Source organism: Passer domesticus, chromosome 6, assembly GCF_036417665.1.
Source record: "Passer domesticus isolate bPasDom1 chromosome 6, bPasDom1.hap1, whole genome shotgun sequence".
NCBI lineage: Eukaryota > Metazoa > Chordata > Aves > Passeriformes > Passeridae > Passer > Passer domesticus.
This window is the reverse complement of record NC_087479.1, coordinates 27,226,979-27,248,655: the sequence shown is the minus strand read 5'-3', so window position 1 is coordinate 27,248,655 and position 21,677 is coordinate 27,226,979. Positions and strand designations below refer to the sequence as shown.

The 21,677-nt window shown below is 38.2% G+C and overlaps 1 protein-coding gene and 1 long non-coding RNA gene across 9 annotated transcripts in view; one reads left to right on the top strand and one right to left on the bottom strand.

The window, feature by feature from the left end:
* Positions 1–9,129: 9,129 nt before the first annotated feature.
* Positions 9,130–21,677, bottom strand: part of HEATR5A (HEAT repeat containing 5A) — a 64,124-nt gene continuing 51,576 nt past the window's right edge. For 5 of the 8 annotated variants that reach the window (XM_064424019.1, XM_064424018.1, XM_064424022.1 and 2 more), the window contains 9 exons: positions 21,224–21,458; positions 20,566–20,814; positions 18,830–18,957; positions 17,766–17,913; positions 16,818–17,090; positions 14,196–14,420; positions 12,573–12,727; positions 11,028–11,241; positions 9,130–10,750 (listed from right to left, as the gene is read on the bottom strand). In XM_064424019.1, coding sequence (XP_064280089.1) covers positions 10,449–10,750; positions 11,028–11,241; positions 12,573–12,727; positions 14,196–14,420; positions 16,818–17,090; positions 17,766–17,913; positions 18,830–18,957; positions 20,566–20,814; positions 21,224–21,458 — 1,929 coding nt within the window. In that variant the 3' untranslated portion in view covers positions 9,130–10,448. Of the gene's footprint in view, positions 10,751–11,027; positions 11,242–12,572; positions 12,728–14,195; positions 14,421–16,817; positions 17,091–17,765; positions 17,914–18,829; positions 18,958–20,565; positions 20,815–21,223; positions 21,459–21,677 lie in introns of those variants that run through there. The other 3 variants (XM_064424021.1, XM_064424025.1, XR_010364486.1) reach the window with 2 other exon arrangements.
* On the top strand, positions 13,601–18,938 carry LOC135302946 (uncharacterized). The gene is made up of 3 exons (XR_010364488.1): positions 13,601–13,760; positions 14,210–14,333; positions 18,742–18,938. It is a non-coding gene; the product is annotated as an uncharacterized LOC135302946 (long non-coding RNA).

Sequence of the window (21,677 nt, the reverse complement as noted above, 5' to 3'; positions counted from 1 at the left end):
TGCAAAGCCAATTTTGCAAAACTAAACTATTTTGTACTATGATCTGAAATACGCAGTTGCATCAGAGAAGGATTCTCTTTCTAATGGCCTTAGATAGTTATAAATGAGACTGACAATTTAATAATTAGAATTAATTTTATTAGTATAAATTATGTAAATAGGAATGACAGTTTCAGTATCACTTCACAGTGATGCTGCTGGGTTTCCTTTCAGGTAGCCTCTATTGGTAGAGCTATCTGGCACCATCAATTTAACACCAAACCTGGCTGACAAAAGATTTTGTTTCTCAGGGTCTTTCATGTCAGATGTAGAGCATTTCTGGGACTGTATCAACGTCTGCCCCAGCATTCCTCTGCAAGGGCTTCCCATTCTCTCACCCCTTTCCCATACCACTAATGCCAGCTCTCTGTTTGGTGCAGTTTTCACAGAAGGTTAAAGGATTTTTAAGGAAACATATTTTGGTCTCCAGAGTGCTTTAAATAAACTTGCAAAATTACAGCTTCCATGGAAAAAGTGGTTCATTGGTTTTTCCATCTTTCAAACAGGCCTCTCTCACCTCATCCTTCAGATGACAGACATATCCTACACATAAACTTCTCCTATTGAGATCAAGTAGAATGGATAGAAGGGAGTTGGGAGTCCCACAGTGTCCCTGCACCTTGCAGGCACTCCCAGTACACTTGTCCCTTGTCCTCTGCAACCCAACCCACAAGCTCCTGCCATCCCTCCTGTGCCAGCAGGAACCCCTTTTTGGGGTACCTTCATCCAGGCCTGGTGATGGGGATAGCAAGGCTGGGTCTATCTGATAGGCTAGTGCAAACACTTCTCAAAAAAAACCTCTAAACCAGTTCAATACCACTGATACAGTATTTCTGAAAAGTAGCCTCCTGTACCACTTTGTTTTCTCCCCAGAAATTATGCATGTCTAAATCAAATTTGCAGTAAATTCAAAATTTTCCTTGACAGTCTGCTCAGTCTTTTTTCCTCTCTCTCATTTTCACTTTACATGCAAAATGACTTGAAATTCCAGGAAATTCCAGTATTTAAAATCAAGGGGTTGCTATAGAAACATTTGGATTTTATTTAAATTGTGCTTAAGTGCTGCTTTCAGAGCCATGGAATCAGAATGCTCTTTGTAGGCTAACCTTAAGCTCAGCCTTACATCCAAGTTCAGATCACACCAGAAGATATCTCAAGAAAGCAGTAAATGGTGGACCCACAGGGAAAAAAAATGGCTAACACATTTTGCATGTTTCAATACTTAAAGAGTTCCACAAACTGCAGCTTGGAAACCAAAAAATTACAGTGACTGATCAGATACCAAAAGTAAAAATATTAAATTAATCTCATTACCACCCTTTCATGAATGTATTCCATCTGGTTTTGAGTCTAATCTGCTTTGAACAAATGGAGTAATGACATTTTAGACCAGAAACAAACCAGGAAAAAAAGCTTCCCTATACTTATAGAAACATTTTACCATGTAGTGGTAAACAGTCAATTTTCTCAAGTTTACAAAGAATATCAAATTGTTATTAAATTTTTTGAGGTTTCCTGGGATTATTTTGTTTTTAGGATTCTGTCTTACTTGGTACAACGGTTACCTTGGTACAGTGTTAATTACTGAGAACTTATTCACAGTTCCAGCATTCTAGATAGTAGGAGCCAACACTGACAGCTCAGCTAAGGCGCAGGATAATCTTGGATCTCAAAACGGGAACAGTTTAAAACCTTGACCACCCCACAAACATTATTTTGGAAGGAACAAATCTGTTATTAATGCCAATTGATTGGCCTTGCTGTAGCTGTGAAGGAATTCAGAAGCTCTGATTTCTAGACAGCATTTGCTACCAGCTGCTATTAGGACTTCCAAACCAGATAACCTGTACAGCAGGAATCTTGTTTGCATGACGGTGGCCCCAGTGCATGTCTGCCAGGGTCGATAAGGCTGGCCCTTCCCAAGTAACTAGAGCCTCTCTTGTGGGGCTGGGATGGGGAGGCACAAACAAGGGTACAGCAATATTTACTCTTCTCAGAATGTTTTCTCTGGTACCTCCATGATTTGTTTCCAGTGCCTCTCTCTCCCCAAAAGGACAACAAGCACATTTATTTGTGGTTTTGAAAATCAGTTCCCAACTCAGACCTACTTTTTGCAGCCTGTGTTATCAGCAGCTTCCATTTCTTAACTGGGGAGCAAGAACAAGCTATAATTAAAGGCTGAAGGTATTTATTCTTGCTTCCCTGCCCTGAAGGGACTGAGCTGTTGCCAGCAATTACAGGCAGCTGGCAGTTCCCTGGGATCACAGTACCCAGGAACCAGTAAATGCACTCTGGTCCCACCTACCTGCCCCAGAAAAACTCCTCTGCCACTGAACAGTGACACTTCCCAACTTTCCTCTGGCCTCTGAACACCCACTAAAGAAGGGGCTTCTTTTCCAAGGAAGATTTTGACCATTTAGGTTTTCCTTATCTAAGAATGGTGGTGAGAATTTTGCCATTCAATTCACTCCCTATAAGCAATTTCAAAACCTGTAGCTGCACACATGCAAAGCGTGTATGCGCAGGTGTTGTAGCCAGCACTGCCAGGGCAATGGCAACCAGGGCATGGGGCTGCTCTTGCACTTGATGAGTTACCTCACTGCTAACTTGTCCTCCTACTCTGCATAATATATAGAATTTTCCTTTTGTGTGTGTGCAACAAGGAGTGCTTTGTGATGAGGTTTCCATCATTGCAGTGGCTGTTTTCATGCTTTACTTGGAGACTGTACAGAATGTGATCCTGTTGTGGCAGCTTTGCATATTTTAGTAACAGGTAGAGACTCCCAGCATTGTGTGCAAGCAACTGTGTTACTTTTTATAGTAATGTTGTTAACTTGTCTCATCCTGTGCTGCTACTACTAAGTGTTTCGCTTTGATTTACATGGGTGGTTGCCAGTCTCCTCCTAAATAATAGGCAGTACAAAACAGAGCAAGGAAATCTCATGTAACAGAAAATTGTGCGAAATTCAAAAATCAGAGCAATTTAATTTTGAAAATATTTTTTAGGATTCAGTCAACTATTAAGTTATGATATTTCACACAGGCTGTTTTGAAGCAATGAATCAACAAGGTGACTGATTTAATTGTTATTTTCTCTTTCTTCTTTTACTACCCAGGCATGTGTCTCTTGTTCTGCTTCCCCATTCCTTCATTTCTGCCCTGTCCTAATCCTTCAGCATTTCTTTGATTTGAAAAATCTCCCTAGAATGTTGTTGCTTCCTCAGCAGCTTTTGTATTTGCTCCTTTCCTGCTGGTTTTTCCTCCGAGCTGCTCCGTCTCGGCTGGTTCACTGGAGCACATTGCCCTCTGGCACCTGTACCCAGCAGAGGTCACTCAGCAAGTCAGGCCTGGGCGTTGCCTACCTGAGCATGAGGAGCACAACCAGAAAAGATCTCTAACAGCAACCTGCACATAGTTCTAGTTCTGGGATGTTAGCAAGAAGAGGAACTGGATTTTAGATACTTGCATGTCTGCCTAAGTCCTTCCACTTATCAGAAATACACAGATACAAAAAAAATTTTAAAATATTCAGCTGTTTTGGTGGAATTCTGTGTAGCCTAGGTACAGCTTCACAAACCTAGAGGGGCTGGAGAGAACCCCTGACAGTTAATATATTCCTTACCTCCTGATGGAGAAAATGATGGCATTTAAAGCTATTCCTTCAGGTGAAGTCCAGAATAAGCCAGAGAAGAATACAGTTTCAAATCCTGACCACCAAATGTAAAATTGATCCAGCCAACATGGAACCAGCCTGGAACAGCTGGTTTCCACAGGTAGTAGCTGCTTCTGCAGTCTCTGCTCTATAACCAGTGCAGTCAACAGCCATTTCTCCTCTGTCTTGGCAGAAAAACCTCCAGAAGTCTTTAGGAGTGACTGCTGCTTATCCTAAATCATTGCAGTTCATGGGCTGAATGTTGCTGGAAGTGCAGAGAATTAGCAGGACATTGTATGGATAAAAATACATGTTCACAGGCTTCAGCAACTGCTGCTCTGAAAGATCTCAGGAGAGACATGGGCCCAGACCAATGTGAAGAGCAGCTCACTTCCATTATCACTTGAATTTATCCATGAAGTCTGGTAGTACTTGACTAGCAACAGTCTCAGCACATCTTTACCCCATCAGTGGCTGTGTGTAAAACACACACACACTCACACACACAGAGACACAGAGACACAGAGACACACACACATAGACACACACACACACATAGACACACACACAGAGACACAGAGACACACACACATAGACACACACACACAGAGACACACAGACACACTCACACACACCCCTCAATGCTCCTGAGCAGCTGTAGCTGCAGGACCAGTGGCATCCCAGAACAGGCACCTGTGTGAGGAGCAGGTGGCCACAGAAACCGACTGGAAATGTAGGAAACTGAAATTCAGCAAGAACTCACACATAGCTTGCCCAGGTGCAGCTGCCCTCACACAGAGAAACCTGCTTTAGTCATTCACACAATGCCCACTGACTGTCTCTCCTCCCTGTACCTAGATGGGGACACATCTCCAAAATTCTGTGGGACAATCAGGATAGAAGACTGCAAGTCTTTCAGCCCAAGGGTCTGCATGTATCTACATATCTACTGTATGGGGTAGAGGGTGCCTAGAGCTATGCTCCAACTGGTTGTGGCTCCAACTCAAGACCACTCATTCTTGAGACTCTCACTCCAACCAGCTTAAGAATTCTCAATCTACCAAAGTAAATTACACCCAGATTTGTTGTTTTCAAAAGGGAACTGGGAAGAATGGACTAAAAAAAAGCCCGTCTACCCTCCCACCCCCCCACCCCCGCCCCGGCCACATTATATGGCCTGGCAGCTGAATACCAGACTGCCTTGTGCCTCACACTGGAGGGAAAAATACATTCACTTGTACTGCCTTCTTCTATTTCCCCTCTTCAGCCCATTCTTGATTATTTAATAAATGCACTTGAAGAAGTGCCTGATTTTTTTTTATAAGTAAATTATTTTATTCCCCTAACTGAATTTCAGGTTCATTTGGTGGTAGCAGCTTGAACCAGTTATCCTTGTGTTTCCCATAAAACATGCATACATCTGTGACAATTTTTTCTTAGTGTTTGACATGAATTTTACATGAGGAAAGATGAGGTTAAGAGCATTTGCCTTCATAATGATAGGTTGTATTTTCAAATTGCATAATATTTCTATTTTTAGATATAAATCAAAATTGTTCCCAGAATCACTGAGGCCTGTACTTCATACTTCCACAGAAAATGTGTCTCAAACAAAACCTTCTTCTTTTTTCGTGGAAAAGGACACAGAGAACTGACGCAGTGGGAAGAAAAAAATGCTTACAAAAATACCATAAACAAAATCGTCCCCAGAGAAGGCTATTAAAAAAAAAATCCCACTAGTAGCAACAGGGATTCTCAGTAATTCTGTACTGGCAGTGAGATAGTTCACATAAATTTCAATACATTAATATTAACAGTGGTTTAAAAAGCCCTTTTTAGGCTACACAATTGCAGATTACAAGGCTGTAGCTTAGAATGGGACTTTATCAATCTTTGTCACTACTAAATTTAGCTCCTTACCAGCAACTTTTAGAAAGACATTTTTTTTCATCTGCAAACCTCTAAATACATAAGTTTTTCTCTGCAATAAGTAGGCAAACTGGCACAGGCACTAATATGCACACAGACAGCAGCTCTGCTCTGGCTGCTCCTCATCTTCACAACTTGTTTCCTCCTGCATGTGCCACCAGCTGGAATGCAAGCACAGAGGAAGGGGATTTGATGCCACATTCTTCCTTCTGGAATCAGATTTTGTACTTCGGATAAATGGGAGTATGGAAGTGGCATAGACTAAAACAGATATTTGGCTGCAGAGTGAGTGAATTTGCGTTACTGTACCACAGGTTACTGCAGGAGGTTTTGAAAGCCTGCTTTTGCACTGACCTGTTTCTCAGACAGTATCTTCAGTTCTACTTTCGCTATATTTAGATGTAACTTCCCCTTTCATTGTTATATGGAATAAACTACTTATTCTCCAGAGAATCCAGAAAATATTTTAGGAAAGAAAGCTTCAAAAATCCACAAGCGTACATCAAAATCAAAGTAAGAACTACACATTTTGGATAAGATGGTGGTGTAGCACTGACATCTTTAGGGTTCTCTTGTGCAGATAACATCATGTATCAAATGCAGCTGGCTTATTTCATTTTGCCTAGTCAAGTTTCAGTATTCATTACTTTAAATATGTAAGAGGCAGGTAGAGCATATCATGTGTGACCAAATATGCTTTTTTATTTTTATGTATTTGAATCGATAGCTCACTGTCATTAAACAGCTTGAACTGCTTGCTACATGCTTCAGCTAATTGAATGGGAGTCCTCTGTGAAATGTCATCTACAGCAACAGCTCCAGGGCTGCTCCTGCTTGAGTGCTGTGGACAAATCTGAGCACTTCCTTTAACACTTGGCTGCAGAAAAGTCAGTTTATTAGCCAATTTTTAGGATTAGAGGTTCTCATGAGCAAAAAGCAATATCTAGGAACACCCACAGGACCAGGGCTGGCCAAGCAATGCTACTTTCAAGACAGAGTGGAGTGACTCTTCCAGTGGTTTTTGACACCACAGGGCAGAGAAGTAGACGCCTTCCTGTATGTTCTTCCTAAACAAAATGTAAATTGTCTGAGGTTTTTCCCCCTGCTTTCTTGCCTAGTCTGAAGTACCATTGGCTAGGTTATTCCCTGGCAGGAAGCACAAGTGGTTTATTAGAGACTAGTACAGTCAAGAAACATCATGTTTTTCTTGGAAACTGTTTCTGACTTACTGTCGACTGATAAGAGAATGACATTTCAGGAACATGAAAACAAAACGTGTACAGCTAGTGTTGACATTAGGGATGAAGCTTTAGAGGAAACTGCCACAGTGACCCCTCAGATGTTGTGATTATCACAGATACATTCCACTTTATTAAAATTAAAGCTATATTGAAATGCTGCTGAATTTTCCATCTGATTCCCTGTTAAGCAGCATTATTGTTACTTCTGATAATTCAGCAAATGATCCTAGATTCCTCCACCACTCCTGCAATTGCAACAATTCACTTTGGTACTGCTGTGACAATGTTGAGGGGAAAAATTTCCTTGGAAATTCCAATTGGTAACTGACATTCATTAATAGAAAAATGTGCTATGCTTCCTATGCATTTGATAATCCTAATTTATGGCTATATGTGCATCACTGGACTGCTACTTCTGTCAGTCACCTGAAGGTGACTCCTACACCTTGGAACATACCAGGTCAGTCTCAGACTTATTCTAGTCTAAGCACTACTAACAGAAAAGCTGCTATTTCAGCTGCACTGCTACAGACTTGTATCCAGTTAGAACCCACCACATCCCAACTGTGTGATGCTTTTGCACAGTTTTGACCAATTCTAGTTTGTTGCAGTCAACAGAAAGTTGTCTGCAAATAATTTTTGCATAGCATTTAAATAGTACATTCCATGATGTACTCATATGTGTATATATACACTTGAGGTAAGACATGGACGGGATCTTTTGCCACACAAACCCATTAAACTTCTTGCATAAACAGTGGAAACACAAAGCACACATGCATGCAGGCCACATGCTCCATTGCAAAGACAATAAACTGGAAAAAAAGTATTGGTTCTTATAGAGAAATGGCAGAAAAAACAATGAGAAAGGAGACAAGGGACACAGGAAGGAGGAGTGCTGAAAGTGGGGCTCTGGTTTATGGCTAAACATATGTTTGGCTCTTTTTGCTTGGCTAAACATGAGAGCTTGCATGTCAAGCAATGCCTAAAAAGAATGAGTGGAATTAAAACCAAAACTGCTCTGTGGTCTTGCTTATTTCTTCAGGAAAAAAGAGAATTATGCAAGTTCCGTGTAAGACTGCATCAAAGGCACCTGATGTCTAAAGGCCAAAATCTTTTTATAATTGAAACAAGGTAGTATCTGTAAGATTCTGTTATAAAATTATAAATGAGTAGTATCATTCATGTGATCCAACTCATTGTTTTATGTGTATGTAAGAGCGCAGAACTCGGAGCACAAGTATGCGTACTATGTGAATAAATTAGTTATCTGGATAAATAAAGCTCACACATTTGTCCTAATTTACAACTGACATTAAGAATTAACAGCAGTTCTCTTTATTGGAAAAATTTTTGCTTCTGCAATACAAAGATATGCTGAAAATAATACTTTTCCACATGTGGCCACAAGACTTGATCAAGAAATGTCAAATCACATAATTATGGCACTTCTCAATGGCTCCATTGTGAGTTACTGCAACAATATATTCTAAGAAATCCAGGACTAAGCTGCACTAAACTTCAATTTTTGGCTTTTAACAGCTTTCCTTGGTGCTCCTGCAATTTGAATATGCTTCTTAAAAGTTTTTGAGGAAAGTAGGTTTTCAACAGACTGTCTTGTCATCATCAAATATGTTGGTAAATTGCTATACGTGACAAAAAACAAGAAAGTAGCCACAAATACCTTCTGCAGCAACTAACTTCCTCAGCAATACATTTGGGCATTTTGATAGCAAACATGACTTGACTTTCATTTAAATGTTTTAAGTTTCCTAAGAATCTATGAATTTCCAGAAGCAGCCTTGGGAAACAGAACAAAACAAAAAAAGCCCACCAGTAAACTTGGAAGAGTAAAGCAACATGATTAAAAAAATACTAATGAGATAAAGATGAGTAACTGCCAAATCTAATACAAGTCCCTTTTAACACAGGCAGCAACTACAGATTTGACTTCAATGAAGAGGTAGAACACAGGACTTGTGGTTCTCCATGGAGAGATGGAATGCATCTCAACCATTTTCTCACAGTTCACACATTTCAGCATTTGGCACAAACCAGGGATTTTCACACAATAAAATCACCCTGGTCCTACTTATTTACTCATTGTGCTCCTCACAACAGAGGAAAACCTGCAACATCAAGTCACAGACCTTGATGCAACCAACCTAAACACTTATTATCAGTTTTCTTGAGACAGCATGCAATTTTTTTCTGATACACAAATCCTTTGAGTTCCTCTACTACTGGATAAAATAAGTAAGACAAATATTAAGTGAAGAAAATTAGCTTTATTTTTGTAAATTAGAAAAAAAATTGTTAGAACTTTGGTCAAATTGTTAATTCTGTACAATTTACAATTATATTTACATACAAAACTTCTAATAAAATACAGTACATCACACTCTTCCTGAGTCACAGTGTGTTTCTCAGTTCTGTAAATATATTTTTCTTCTTCCTTTTAAAGCAATTAGATTCAAGAAGGAAATAGTATCCTCAGTTTGACAGTGCTTGGTTTAGGTAATACTGTATTAAGAAAGAAGTCAATATATTGTACTTAGAAAATACTTTGTAGCCATAGCAGTTTTGATAGTTATTTTTCTATATTAAAATATGTTCCTTGCTAAAAATGTTAATTACATACTTCTTATTATGAGCTTGTTGCACTCTATTTACAGACACAAGACAAGGTGACTTCAAACACTTCCATCTCTCACTGCAGAGATACAGAAATCAAGTTACATGTATAGATCAGCGATCATTCACAGATCAGGGAACATCCATCCACTTACAGCAGAGGTCTGAATTGAGGCACAGTATGTTAGATTGCTGTCCAGTCCTGGACAGGATATGTAAGCTATTGCCTGGCTCCCCTAATACAAACCCACCAAAGTACACGTCCTGAAAAGTGAGACTGTGTCAAGCAGCAAGGCACCGAGCCTGTCAATCCTCACACGGGCACGACAGAGCCACAGTCCCCAGAGAGGCGCTGTAGAGCTGCATTTCACAGCATTTGTTACATCTTGGCCAGCTCAAGATGTTATTAGGATTAAAGCTATCCATATTACCTTTACTGAGTTGAATTTTCTGAGATCAGCAATAAACTGTTATAAGGCTTACAAGGATATTTAATCTGTTTAATCAATGATGCAGTGTGTTAAATTAGTAATTAGCATAGATTACAACCTGTAAGTAAATTTATGTCCTTGTTAAATCCAAAAACCAATTACACTAACTTATTTTCGACAAATACTGACTTTTTAAAAAAAGTTAACTTAGCCATTAAGTAAAGTGTGGGATGCTCCTAAATATATCTATGGTAAAGTACACTATATCTGATATTTTAGTCCAAAATAATAAAAAATACGGATTTGACGACCTCTGATTTACTCATAGTGTTTAGAGATATTTAAGAAGTCTTACACTAAGAGAATTCTACCTAAAAACTTGCTTTCTCTTAAAAAAACTTTCTGTAATACTTCAGCACAAACTGAAATACATGATACCGACTCATGACAATCCTTTGATTAGAAATTAAAAGGGACTTTTTTGCTGTTGATATCAAAGTGCATAAAATGACAATGTGGGCTTTAAAGAAAATTGGTCTTCAGCTGAATGCTTGAACTTTTCCCAGGATTTTTTGCATGTTTAGTAGTCTTCACTTTGATGCTTTCTTGATTGCCTTTAACAGCTGACTCAAGCCTGGCTTTCATAGTTGGAGAGGAGGCCATTAGCTTTTTAAAAACTGACGAGTACTGTGGACCAATCTGCATCAGAGTCTGCAAAGCAAACTCATGTAGATTTTTTGCCGAGATTGTAGCAGAAACCAAGGCATTTTCATCCAAAAGAAAGGAAATGAGAATGGGAAGAAAGCAGGCCACCAAGTGAGCACCTACAAACATGGAAAACAGAACTTAAATACACAATTTTTAAAAATAGTGTCAAATTCTAACTGGAAGTATTTCTCTAAGTTAACATGTAATTCAAACTGTAAAGCTGCAAATGTTAGCTGAACTGTAGGGTAAAAAACCCAACATTCCTGTGAGCAATGTTTTTGGCAATTAGTGTTCAGGACTGAATTCCTAGTGGTCATTTTGGTTTTAGTTTGTTATTTATGGCAACTTTGAGCCTTTTTAATGCTTCGGGTCCAAGAAATGGAAGTAACTTACGGTGCTGTTCCTCAGCAGCAGCTGTCAGAGCTGTAACCACCTTTATTCCCTCCTGAATGACTTGAAGTTCAGCAGCATTTTCAGGTTTTGCTTTTTCTGTTTCCTGCAGTTTCCCCACAATGGAGGGTGCTAAAGAATAGATATAAGGGTATGACACAGTTTTGTTTGGATGCTGAAAGATGGAGTGCAGCAGCTGGTAGCATTTACACTGTACCTAAAGGGAAAATGAAATTTGCAGTTAAAAAGCATTATAGTTCAAAATACATCTCTGGGTGCTAAATCTAACAGCTTGTCAGATAAAATTTTTGGGAGGGAGAAAAATGTGCCTCACGTCTTTAAAATTCATCACGTTGTAGGCTGCTCATGTATAATACTTTATAGGACCATTACAACTTGTAATCAATTATTAATAGATCGCATTCTGTTTCTTTCCATCAAGTCTTATATCTTCTGACTTTTTTTGAGTTAAGGAAAAAATACTATTTTTGTTTGAAGATTAGTATTATTTTGAAAATACTCTCTCCTTAGCAAAAGTGCAATACCAAAAAAGCGGTGCTTAAAATATAAGCACCTATCAAACTGTATATACAATTTTAAAAAGCCTTAAATGGTGCAATGGCTTGCATCTCTTTGAAAGTCAATAGGACTGAAACTGCCAAGTTCCTACATAATTTCTGAATAGCTCTGATGCCTAAATACTTGGATGAAATTTGCAAATGCATGCTAATATTTCCTTGCAGTCACATTTGGCATTTTCAGCTTCCTAATAGTGGGAACCAAAGTTTACAACATTGGGAATGTACTGATACAGTTATTTCTCAAGTAAATGAAACTTTAATTTTCTATTTTTACACAAATATATATAGTGAGATACAAGAAAAGCAGCTTACATGAATTCTAACAAATAAGAAATCTAATGCATGTTATTTTCAGAGCCAAGCTTTGAAAGTGAAAAACAAGCCATTTGTATAAATGCTTTTTTCCCCTGATACATTTTTTGTGAAGGATAGTAATATATTAACTATGGCACTACAATCTAATGCCACTACATGAAAATATTTATGCTAGGTCAGAACAAGACAAGAATTTAGTTCAGTAAGCTGCATCCAGCAGTGGCCAGGAGCTGATGTTTATGGGACAGTAACAGTTTTGTAGAGGTACTTGGTCCAGCTCCCAAAGACTCACAGCTGAGGGACTTCCTGTGCAAAAGACAGTATGTGTGTGTTGAAGATAAAATGAACAAATAAAATTTGACAAATGCCTGTAACACCACATAACTGTACCGTGTACCTAGCAATGTATAAAGCACTGAGTCTGATGCAGTAAAAAAAAAAAAAAAATAGGAATATAGAATTGCGTACAGAACAATGATTAAATGCACTGCACATGTTCTTGCTCACTTGTTCAAACTTTATTTTAAAATACCACAGATATAGTCAGGAGAGAATTAACTTCCATCAACACACATGACTAGCAACACAACTAAAATAAGCTAATATTCATTTAGTATGGTAGTGATATTTTATTAACTTCAGCAGTACTTACAAGAGGATCTTTTGAGTCAAGTGTTGTTTTAAACTTCTCAACACAACGCTTCTGAAGGCACTCTACAGTGGTAACTTCTGGGCTGGTAGACATAACAAATACTGTAATAGCCGTGAGAAGGCTGATTTCATCCAGTTCTTGGAGAAGGCCATCTCCTATCAACAATGTAAGAAAACTGTTAGGTTTGCAATAAAAATTCTATGAGTTTAGGTGGTACAAAGAGGTGGAATAGAAATATCAATGTCTGCATTTCTTTAGGAGCCTCAGTTTTCAAATACACAACGTCCCCTAATACAGTGAGATGGACTTTTACTGCAATAAAAGCCAAGGACAAAATGGGAACTCAGGGGTGATCATATGCATATTTAGAAATTAGAGCACACGTCCATTCCATTGTTTCTTTGTTTAAAGTACAACAAGTATCTTTGAAGAGCTGGTATGACATATTAAGAGTACAATCTATTTGAGAATAATATAAAATTTGCATTTAGAATATATATTCTTTTGCTCTAAGTTTAAAACAATTTTGTAAAGAGAAGTTCCAACAACAAATTACAATGTAAGAAATTAAATGTAAGGAACAATGATAATACTACAAACTCGGGAAGATGAAGCAGCAGCACACAGTAAACTGATTCAAGACAAAAAATTCTTTTCTTGCACTACTATTTTAATACCCTTTGCTTCACTAGAGACACTAACTCTTAGTGGAGAACCTGCACTCAGTGGACAGCTGTCTTTAATGCTCAGCTGTACACTGAAGCCATTGCTCCTGTTTATGCCTTCATACCATGGAACTACACTGTGGCACTAAACAATGCAGGAGCAAGCCTGCAAACCCACTGTCCTGGTTTCAGCTGGGGTACAGCTAATTTCCTCTCAGTAACTGTTGCAGTGCTGTATTTTGGATTCAGAATAACAATGGTGTTGATAACACACCGATATTTTGGTTTTTTCTAAGCTGTGTTTATCCTAAGCAAGGACTTTTCCCCTAGTCTCATGCTGTGCCAGTGAGAAGATAAGCAAATGAAACTGGGAGGGAGCATAGCTGGCATGGGTGTCCCAAACTGACCAAAGGAATATTCCACACCATACAACATCATGCCCAGTAAATAAACTGGGGGGAGTTACTTGGAAGAGCAGATGATCTGGGTTCAGGAAGGGGGGTCTGGCATCGGTCAGAAGGTGGTAAGAAACTAAACAGTACATCACTTATTTTTCTGGTTTTGTTACCATTATTTTCATTTACCATTATTACTTTATTTTACCTTAGTTTCAATTATTAAACTGTTCTTACTTCAGCACAGAAGTTTTACTTTGATTCTTCTCCCCACTCCACTAGGGTGGGGGGAAGAGGGAGTGGGGGTTGAGCGAGTGGCTGTGGTGCCGAATTTCCAGCTGGGCTTAAATCACATTCATACTTTTATAGATGATGACTTCTCACATAGACTGTAGGGACAACATTGCACTATAGTTTCAACAGTGCTTGGTAACCAGCTAATTCTCTTGTGACTAAGAGAAGTAGTTTTTTAGGTGTGCATTAATTCAATTTAAATAAAACCAAGTAATGTTTCACACCAACTTTTCTCATTTTTAACTCATAAACGCAATATTTGTGCCTACCTTGATCCCAACAGTCAAGCACTGTGACCAAAGCACTACGTAGAAGATCAGTCCAAGCATTCTGACTCTTCTCTGCCCGAGCCATTGGAGAAGACAAGAGTCCTTTTAGAGCTTGTAGAGATGCAGCAACTGTCAGAGGTAACTGGCCATCTCGCAATTTCACAGCAGTTTCTTTAAGTACTCCAATAATTAGGTACAAAATAGTAGGAAGAACTGAAACACTTCCTGTAAAACAATGCAAATTAATTTCACAGAAATTTTAAAAAATGCAGGTACCTTTTACATTAAAAATATTGAGGCAGTTTTCTGGGATTCCCTTTTTTTATGTATAATTTATAATTTTTAAGCATATCTGTGAACAGAGGCAGTGGCAATTTGAAGAAAATATTTGAACTATCATGTGGCCTGCTAGAGCAAACAGGGAGTCAGATGTTTAAGTGAACTTAAACCTCTTTCCCTTTAAAATAAACATTGTATATATTTTCCTTGATGGTTTTACTACATGAAGTGTGGAATTATGTCATATTCAGGGAGAAGCAAGAACAGAAAGGTCAGAACCACAGAGGAGGTGGTTCTTATGGAAAAGAAGACATGGAAGTACACAAAATATAGTAGTGTATACAGGTTATACTAGTATATACACTGGTACATAGTAAATTCTTTGTTTATACTACTATATAGAAAGAAGAGTAGAAAAAGTATAAGCATCTAAGCATATTTTGCACGTGAAGACAATACAGTGAAGGAAATTAACAGGGAGTAATTTCAAAACTGGCAAGAGGAATGTAATGTAATTCTATCACATGATGTGTGGTTAGCTAAGGATGCCAATGCTCCAGGAAATCACTTAAGTCAAGAATTTAGTAAGAATAATAAGGACTTCAGAATAAATATATGTATAAAATCCCTTAGAATTTGAATAGAAGCCTCTAAAAAGCATATTGGAAAAGAGAAGAGCTAAGGAGAGAAGCAGATTGCCCCATAGGCTAATAAAGAGATTTTCATGTCTGAGAATCTGATAGTTGATCAGTCATAATAAGAGACCGCTATAAATGTTTTAAAATTCACAGGAATAATGAGACTTAGCAGTTTCACTTATTTTTATGTCTTTGAGTCTAATAGTAATACAGAATTCTGCATATATTGGAAGTAACCTAGAAACCTGGATACTTATGTACTGCTGCTGTCCTAAGTCATGACTCAGCAAAGCACAGACCTAAGCATATGGCTTAATATGCTCATCTCATTCCCTAAACAGCAAAATGCTTCTAAGAGTTTAATATACTACTCTTAATGAGAGACCTGTTGAATGAGGGTCACTGACTTATGCATAAGTATTTTCTGAAGCTGAGGACATATATTTTTGAACAGCCAAGTCTTTGAAAATTTACTGTTGGAATTCAGTAAGAAATGTAGGTCATGAACATTATTAGCTTGCAAATTTTTTTATGCAAACATATCATGACAGGAGCCTCAAGTAAGAGACACAGCAGTCACAGGACTGTAACTTCAGTTACCTATTAAAGAGGAAAAAATTATGCAATTCCACAAAGGAAGTCTCATCTCTTTGATTATGTGAGCCAACTTTTGGAGCTGCTTCTTTATTCAATTGACTGTGTGAGTTAGCTTAAGCTCCTCTTTTTAGTCACCTAAACAAAATGCTTAACTTCTCTACTGCAAGCATTCCCTGTGGTCTGATCCTGAAAATTGTTTGTTTGTGGAATAACATGGACAGCTAAAGACAAAATTAACTACAGTGAGAAGAAAATCACAGATTATTTTTCATATAAGATAGTTGTCCTCAGATCTAGGTGATGCTATGTTTATTTCCTTTCACTTTACACTGATAAATAACAGGCTGCAGATGGAAATGAGAAAAGCATATCATCACATTACAAGGACTGCAAGGGCTGCCAGCTATTCCAGTTGGAGCATCATGTTCCCCATGGAAGAATCACTTAACAGAGAACAAATTTTTTAAGAAAAGGAGAAATTTTCAGGGGTGGTAAATGCCAGAGATTTGCATAAGGTGTAACAACAATACTTAAGGTGGGAACGGAGGAGTAGGGCAGAAATGGTTTGTATGTGTGGCATTAATGGTACTGAAAGATTATATATATATATGAATATGATATTGAGGCTTGGTGGTGGGGAACCATCCTAAAGTTTGGAGTGGATCCAAAACAAATCATGGGCAAAAGTCAACTAATCTGAGAATTCAGCCATAATTCCTTGCAGCCATTTGTTAATGTTCAAATGATGGAAAGGTAACATCACACATTTCCCTTTTAAATTTAATTCATGTCTGCATAGTAAATTCCAGAAAAGACAATTCAAGTAGCATATAATCATGTAGCTGTTATATACTTCCCTGTAGACAATTAATCTATTAATTGCACTGCTATAGGGTGGGAGAAAAAGAGAAACTACTCATTTAATTGCTTCAGTTTTGTAACTTGTTTTGCAATTTGACAGTCAAAAATAATTAGAAAAGAAGTTGTCACGAGCAAATCAACAAAACTTGCTGCCAGACTTAGCCAGCTAAGAAAAGAAGGTAATAACAAAGGGACAGAAGGGCCTAATATTCTTTCATTTATCTTTTCTTGTGATGAAATAGCTTACCTTCAGGTGAGCAGATTGCAGGAACATCAGAGAGAATAACTAATGCTGCTGCTACCAGTCTACTTCCATCTTCTGACAGCAACAGATGTTTTCCAGGTGGAACTGCAGGGCTACAAGTCAATTTAGGGTTGAGCTGGGGAAGCTGTCTGACAAGAATACAGACACACAGCTCCAGTATTGCAAAGACTAATGATTTCCCAGGCACCAGTCCCCCTGTGTCTTTGCCCTCTCCAAATTCTGGTAATGTTTCCTTTTCTGCAGCACCATCATCAACTGAAAGGAAAACAAGAAATATGGCAGAAGTCTGCAGGCTGTTACTTGTTTCCAAAAAGTTTACTTCTTAAGACTGTTTCAGCACCAAATTATAATCTTGACACATATATATGTGCATGGGTATGTATTCAAAAGTCTACCAGCAAACACCCACCCTTCTGAATAAGCAAACTATGCAGTGATTGCCAAAAGGCAAAAGGGTGTGCAATAGAGTTTGACATACAAGATCCTGAGGCACCAAGCCAATATGATGTCACCTGATACAAGCATTTTGATTCTACTCCCAGTTTTTTCCTTTTAGAAAATGAATGTTAGAAAGTTACAATCAGAGTGCCTATTGGAACCCAGCTTGTAACAGCTGTGTGTGCCAAGTCTGTCCATTGCTCAGTTGCAGCTGACCCCAGCTTTTCACTAGGACTCCTCCCTCCCTGACCAGCTGCAGTTTCTGCAGTTTTTCTCCTCACTTTCTGCCCTCTGTTCAACACCTAAACCACCTGCTATCTATCACACCACCTGAATTTCTTATTTGAGGAACCTGGACTGTCTTAAGTAAACTAGAATTAGAATCCAACTGTGAAAGACTTCAATTAAGACACATCTCAGAAACCAGTTTTCCAAGAAAGAATTGCTTTGACTCTGATCACAAGTATTCAAATATCTCACACAGTACTGTACCTTCTGCACTTCTTCTCTTTTCCTTCACATGCTCCTGAGCTGCAAAAAGAATCAAGCGAACCACTTCAAGGGCAGCAAGCTGAATATCAGGTGACTCTCTGGTCAGTATCAGTCGATGCAAAACATTCAGCAGCTCTACACTCAACTCCTACAGTAAGAAAAACATCTAACATATGTTAATTTTAATGCAGGAGTACTAGGAACTTGTTACTACTTGTTAAAGCCAACAGTAATGCTCTGATCTCACTAAGGAACACAACGTAATTGATACAATCACAGGACTTGGCATTTTCTTCACCATCCAGCTCCTAGCTCCCAGTAACAGCAGTCCCTATCAATTTTCCCAACACAACAGTTACCACAGTTATTTAAGATATAGGGCACTTAAAACAACTGAAAAAGCCAAAGTAATCTTTATCTTCTGGCTTTTGAACTCTTGAAGGTGGGGACACTACATTGTACCCTTCCTACACTATATGCATTGCCTTGGACAGGGCATCAACAATCAGCAGAATTTAGCCATGTCCACAGGCTTTATTACTTTCACTGGGTCACACAATTGCATGGCATAGGGGATGGTATAAGCCTTAATTTAAAATAAAAAAAAAGGAATTTCAGTTTAGTACTTTTTTGGATCATTGTTGGGATGGGTTTTTTTTTTTTTATTTTGCCTTTTTTCTTCTTTTAGTAGCACTGCTTTTGTCCAGTCTTCTTTTACCAACTTTGATTTTTACAAAAGAATTAATTCAACTACACCTTGACAGAGAGAGAGTAGAAGAACTCCCTTTTCCAGAATTTTGTCTTTACCAGGCTCTCATCCTATTAATCTAATTACTCCTTCCTGACAAAATGTCCTCAAATTTTCTGCCACTCACCTGACAGGTTCCACATTATGGGTTTTTTTTTTAATCTCCTCCCTCAATATGCTTTGGACTTGGATAAAGCATATAATTTACCTACTACTTATATGTTGCAGATTCCTGGAAATAGAAGAGATTGTAAAGGTACTGTTCAGACTAAAACTACGCCTTAATTCTGGGGGGCATTTGGTCATTATGCATTACCTGATCACCACCTATTTTGGACCTTGGCCATGGGACATCGAAGAGTGCCTGCAGGGCATGTAAGCAGGCAATAATGTTCTCCATTGCTGCATCTGATCGAGGAGAGCACAGGAACTCCACACTAATTCCTGTAAGCATCAGAAAAAAACCCTATGTGTACTTGAAATTTTAAGAAGTAATTTTTTTCGCTACTAAGTAACCTCACAGAAGGCTGAGCAACTATAAAAGTAGCAGTTTAAGTCAATTCATCTCCTACTGCTAATATCTGGGAGCAAGACCTCTATTTCCATCAAAACAAGGAAAGAAACGACCTTCTAGACAGTATAAGACCCAATTAAAAATGGCTACTAACATGAATAAAACCCCAGCGATTTGTGAATAAAACACGAGGTCCAATGAACAGACAGGAAAATTTACAATAAGTATAGAGCAGAATATTTCCCTAATCACTCTGGTTTATGTAATAGGGGGAAATGCTGAAAGTAATAGTAGTTCACAAACTCTAAGGCTGAGGCTTTATCTTCCCATTTAAAAAAAATGCTAAAAATACCAACTACACAACTAGATAACCAGCAGTAAATAAATTACACGAAGCCTAAGCTTATCAATCCCAGAGCAAATAAGAGCTATCTTTTTTTCTCAGCTTTCAGGACTCCTCAAAATATTGAGATAACCTTCATATAAACTGCACTTCATATTCTCATCCCAGCAGTACAGCTGTAATTCCAAAACATGTGAAGACTTCGGAAACCAATCAATGTCCACTAAACAACAGCTGTGCAACAGAAAAGCAGTTTTTAAATTCTTTCAGTTTCTCTGTAGGGAATGAAAATTAAAATGTTATTTTAGTCAAAAGCAGAATAAACAAGCCAAATGCCCCCAGTCAAATATGGGAAATTTGATGCACTAAGCGGTAGAGGAAGCAGCTTTTGTATCAGAGGTCCCACTTCTAACTGACAGAGCAATGGAGTTCAAAAGGGAGCTGGTTCTCTGCAGAAAGACTGGGATTCAAAGGAAGACATTTGCAACAAAGTCATACAAACTCATTCAAAAAAGGGATTACAAAAGAAAGATACAAAAGAGAGGCCTAGAAAAAAATATAACCAAAAATGCCTAATTGTGTGAACTTAGAGAACTAGGACTGAATTCAACTACCTGATTAGCTCCTGCAGTAGTAGAGGCTTAACAGAGCTTTATATGAATGTAAGGAAACACTTTTTTACTGTGTGGGTGACTGAGCACTGGCACAGGTTACCCAGAGAGGCTGGTTCTCCATCCACACAGATATTCAACAGCTGTCTGGACATGGTCCTGGGCAGTTGGCTTTATGTCACCCTGCTTGAGTAGGAGGTGGACAAAATGATCTCCACAAGTCCCTTCCAACCTATAAACTACTGTGTGAAGTAAAACTGTACTTCAGTGAAACCAGTCCATACAATCTGTAACTGCAGTGGTACAAACACTGTAAAATCCACCCTTGAACTTGCACGTTTATGAGCAGAGCAATAAGCATTTGTTTAGGGCTTGTTTAGTTCACAGTGGTTTTTGCACCACATTTGGGAAAATGCCTTACCATTTTCTCACTAGGACTTAAAATTTTTCTGACTGCATGCTTTTCCAAAAGATGCAATATTGAATGATGCAGTTAGATTTGGATAATTAAAAATTATTTGCTAACAGTTTTATCTACATTTTGAGTTACAGCATCTAGGCAGACAATGCACTCACTCACTAACCCAAGATAAGATGAAATCTGTCAGTATTCACATCCTCAGGAGATTTCACCAAGGGTCTGGTAGAAGAATCTTGACACATGGTAGTTGGGGTAACAGGTCTGGAGAGATTTGTAACTCCTTCATCTGGATCAACAACAATGAAACCTGTGCTAGTGAGCCATAAAGCTGTAGCATAAAGTATCAGTGCCCAGGAGTTGTAGTAATGAGGTCTGGCATTTTCAATTGTCTCTGCTGTATAAAATGTACCACCTACAAGAAAAGAAATTAGTTTTCAGGGTGTAATTTATTTTCAACTTCTTTATTTTCTCATTCTTAAAATGGGATTGTGTTTTATGTATGACTTTTTTTTAATGTTTGGTATTAAAATTCAGGCCAATGAGGGCACTTAATTTAGATTTATTTGGACAGAATGCAATAGATTACTTATTTCTTCTTTCAACCATAAAAATAGCCAACAAATAAGAATACCAAACCACTCTTCACATCCATGAAACCTCTGTTTTCAAAAGCAGTCCTGATCTTTAAATAGGTCCATAAGACCTATTTAAAGATCAGAGGTCTGGCTCATTCTCTATACCATTTAATCTTACTATGATCTTAACACAAGTCAGTCTGCTTACAAGGGACTTAGAAAAATATAACTAATTTGCTTTTTTACCTTCAGCAGGTAGTTGTGATGCATATTCTGGAGGCAAATTTAAAAGAGCAAAATCCTGAAGTGCAGCAAGCCAGAGTTTGCTCAGCGTTCCAAGATCTGTCTGTACCAAGTCCAGAAGACCACCAGCTGAAAATGTTACATCTCTATAGCTTTCTTCAGAGGAGTTTACAATTTTTAAACTGTGCTTGTGTGTATCACTGTGATTTTTCTGCTTTTCAACTGCAACTATGTAAACCTGTTGATATATTTGGATAGAGAGTTACAAATATTAACACTTGGAAAATTACTGTGATCACTAGCATGACTGCCTGTTGAACAGACATGAAATTTCCTTGAATCTATTTCTGCTTCAAGTCCAGTAAGCATGTGTGAACAAGCACTTTTTCTCTAAACATTCTGAATCATTTTCCCAGCTAATCATGATGCAAAAATCCCCAAAAAGGGGAAAACTACT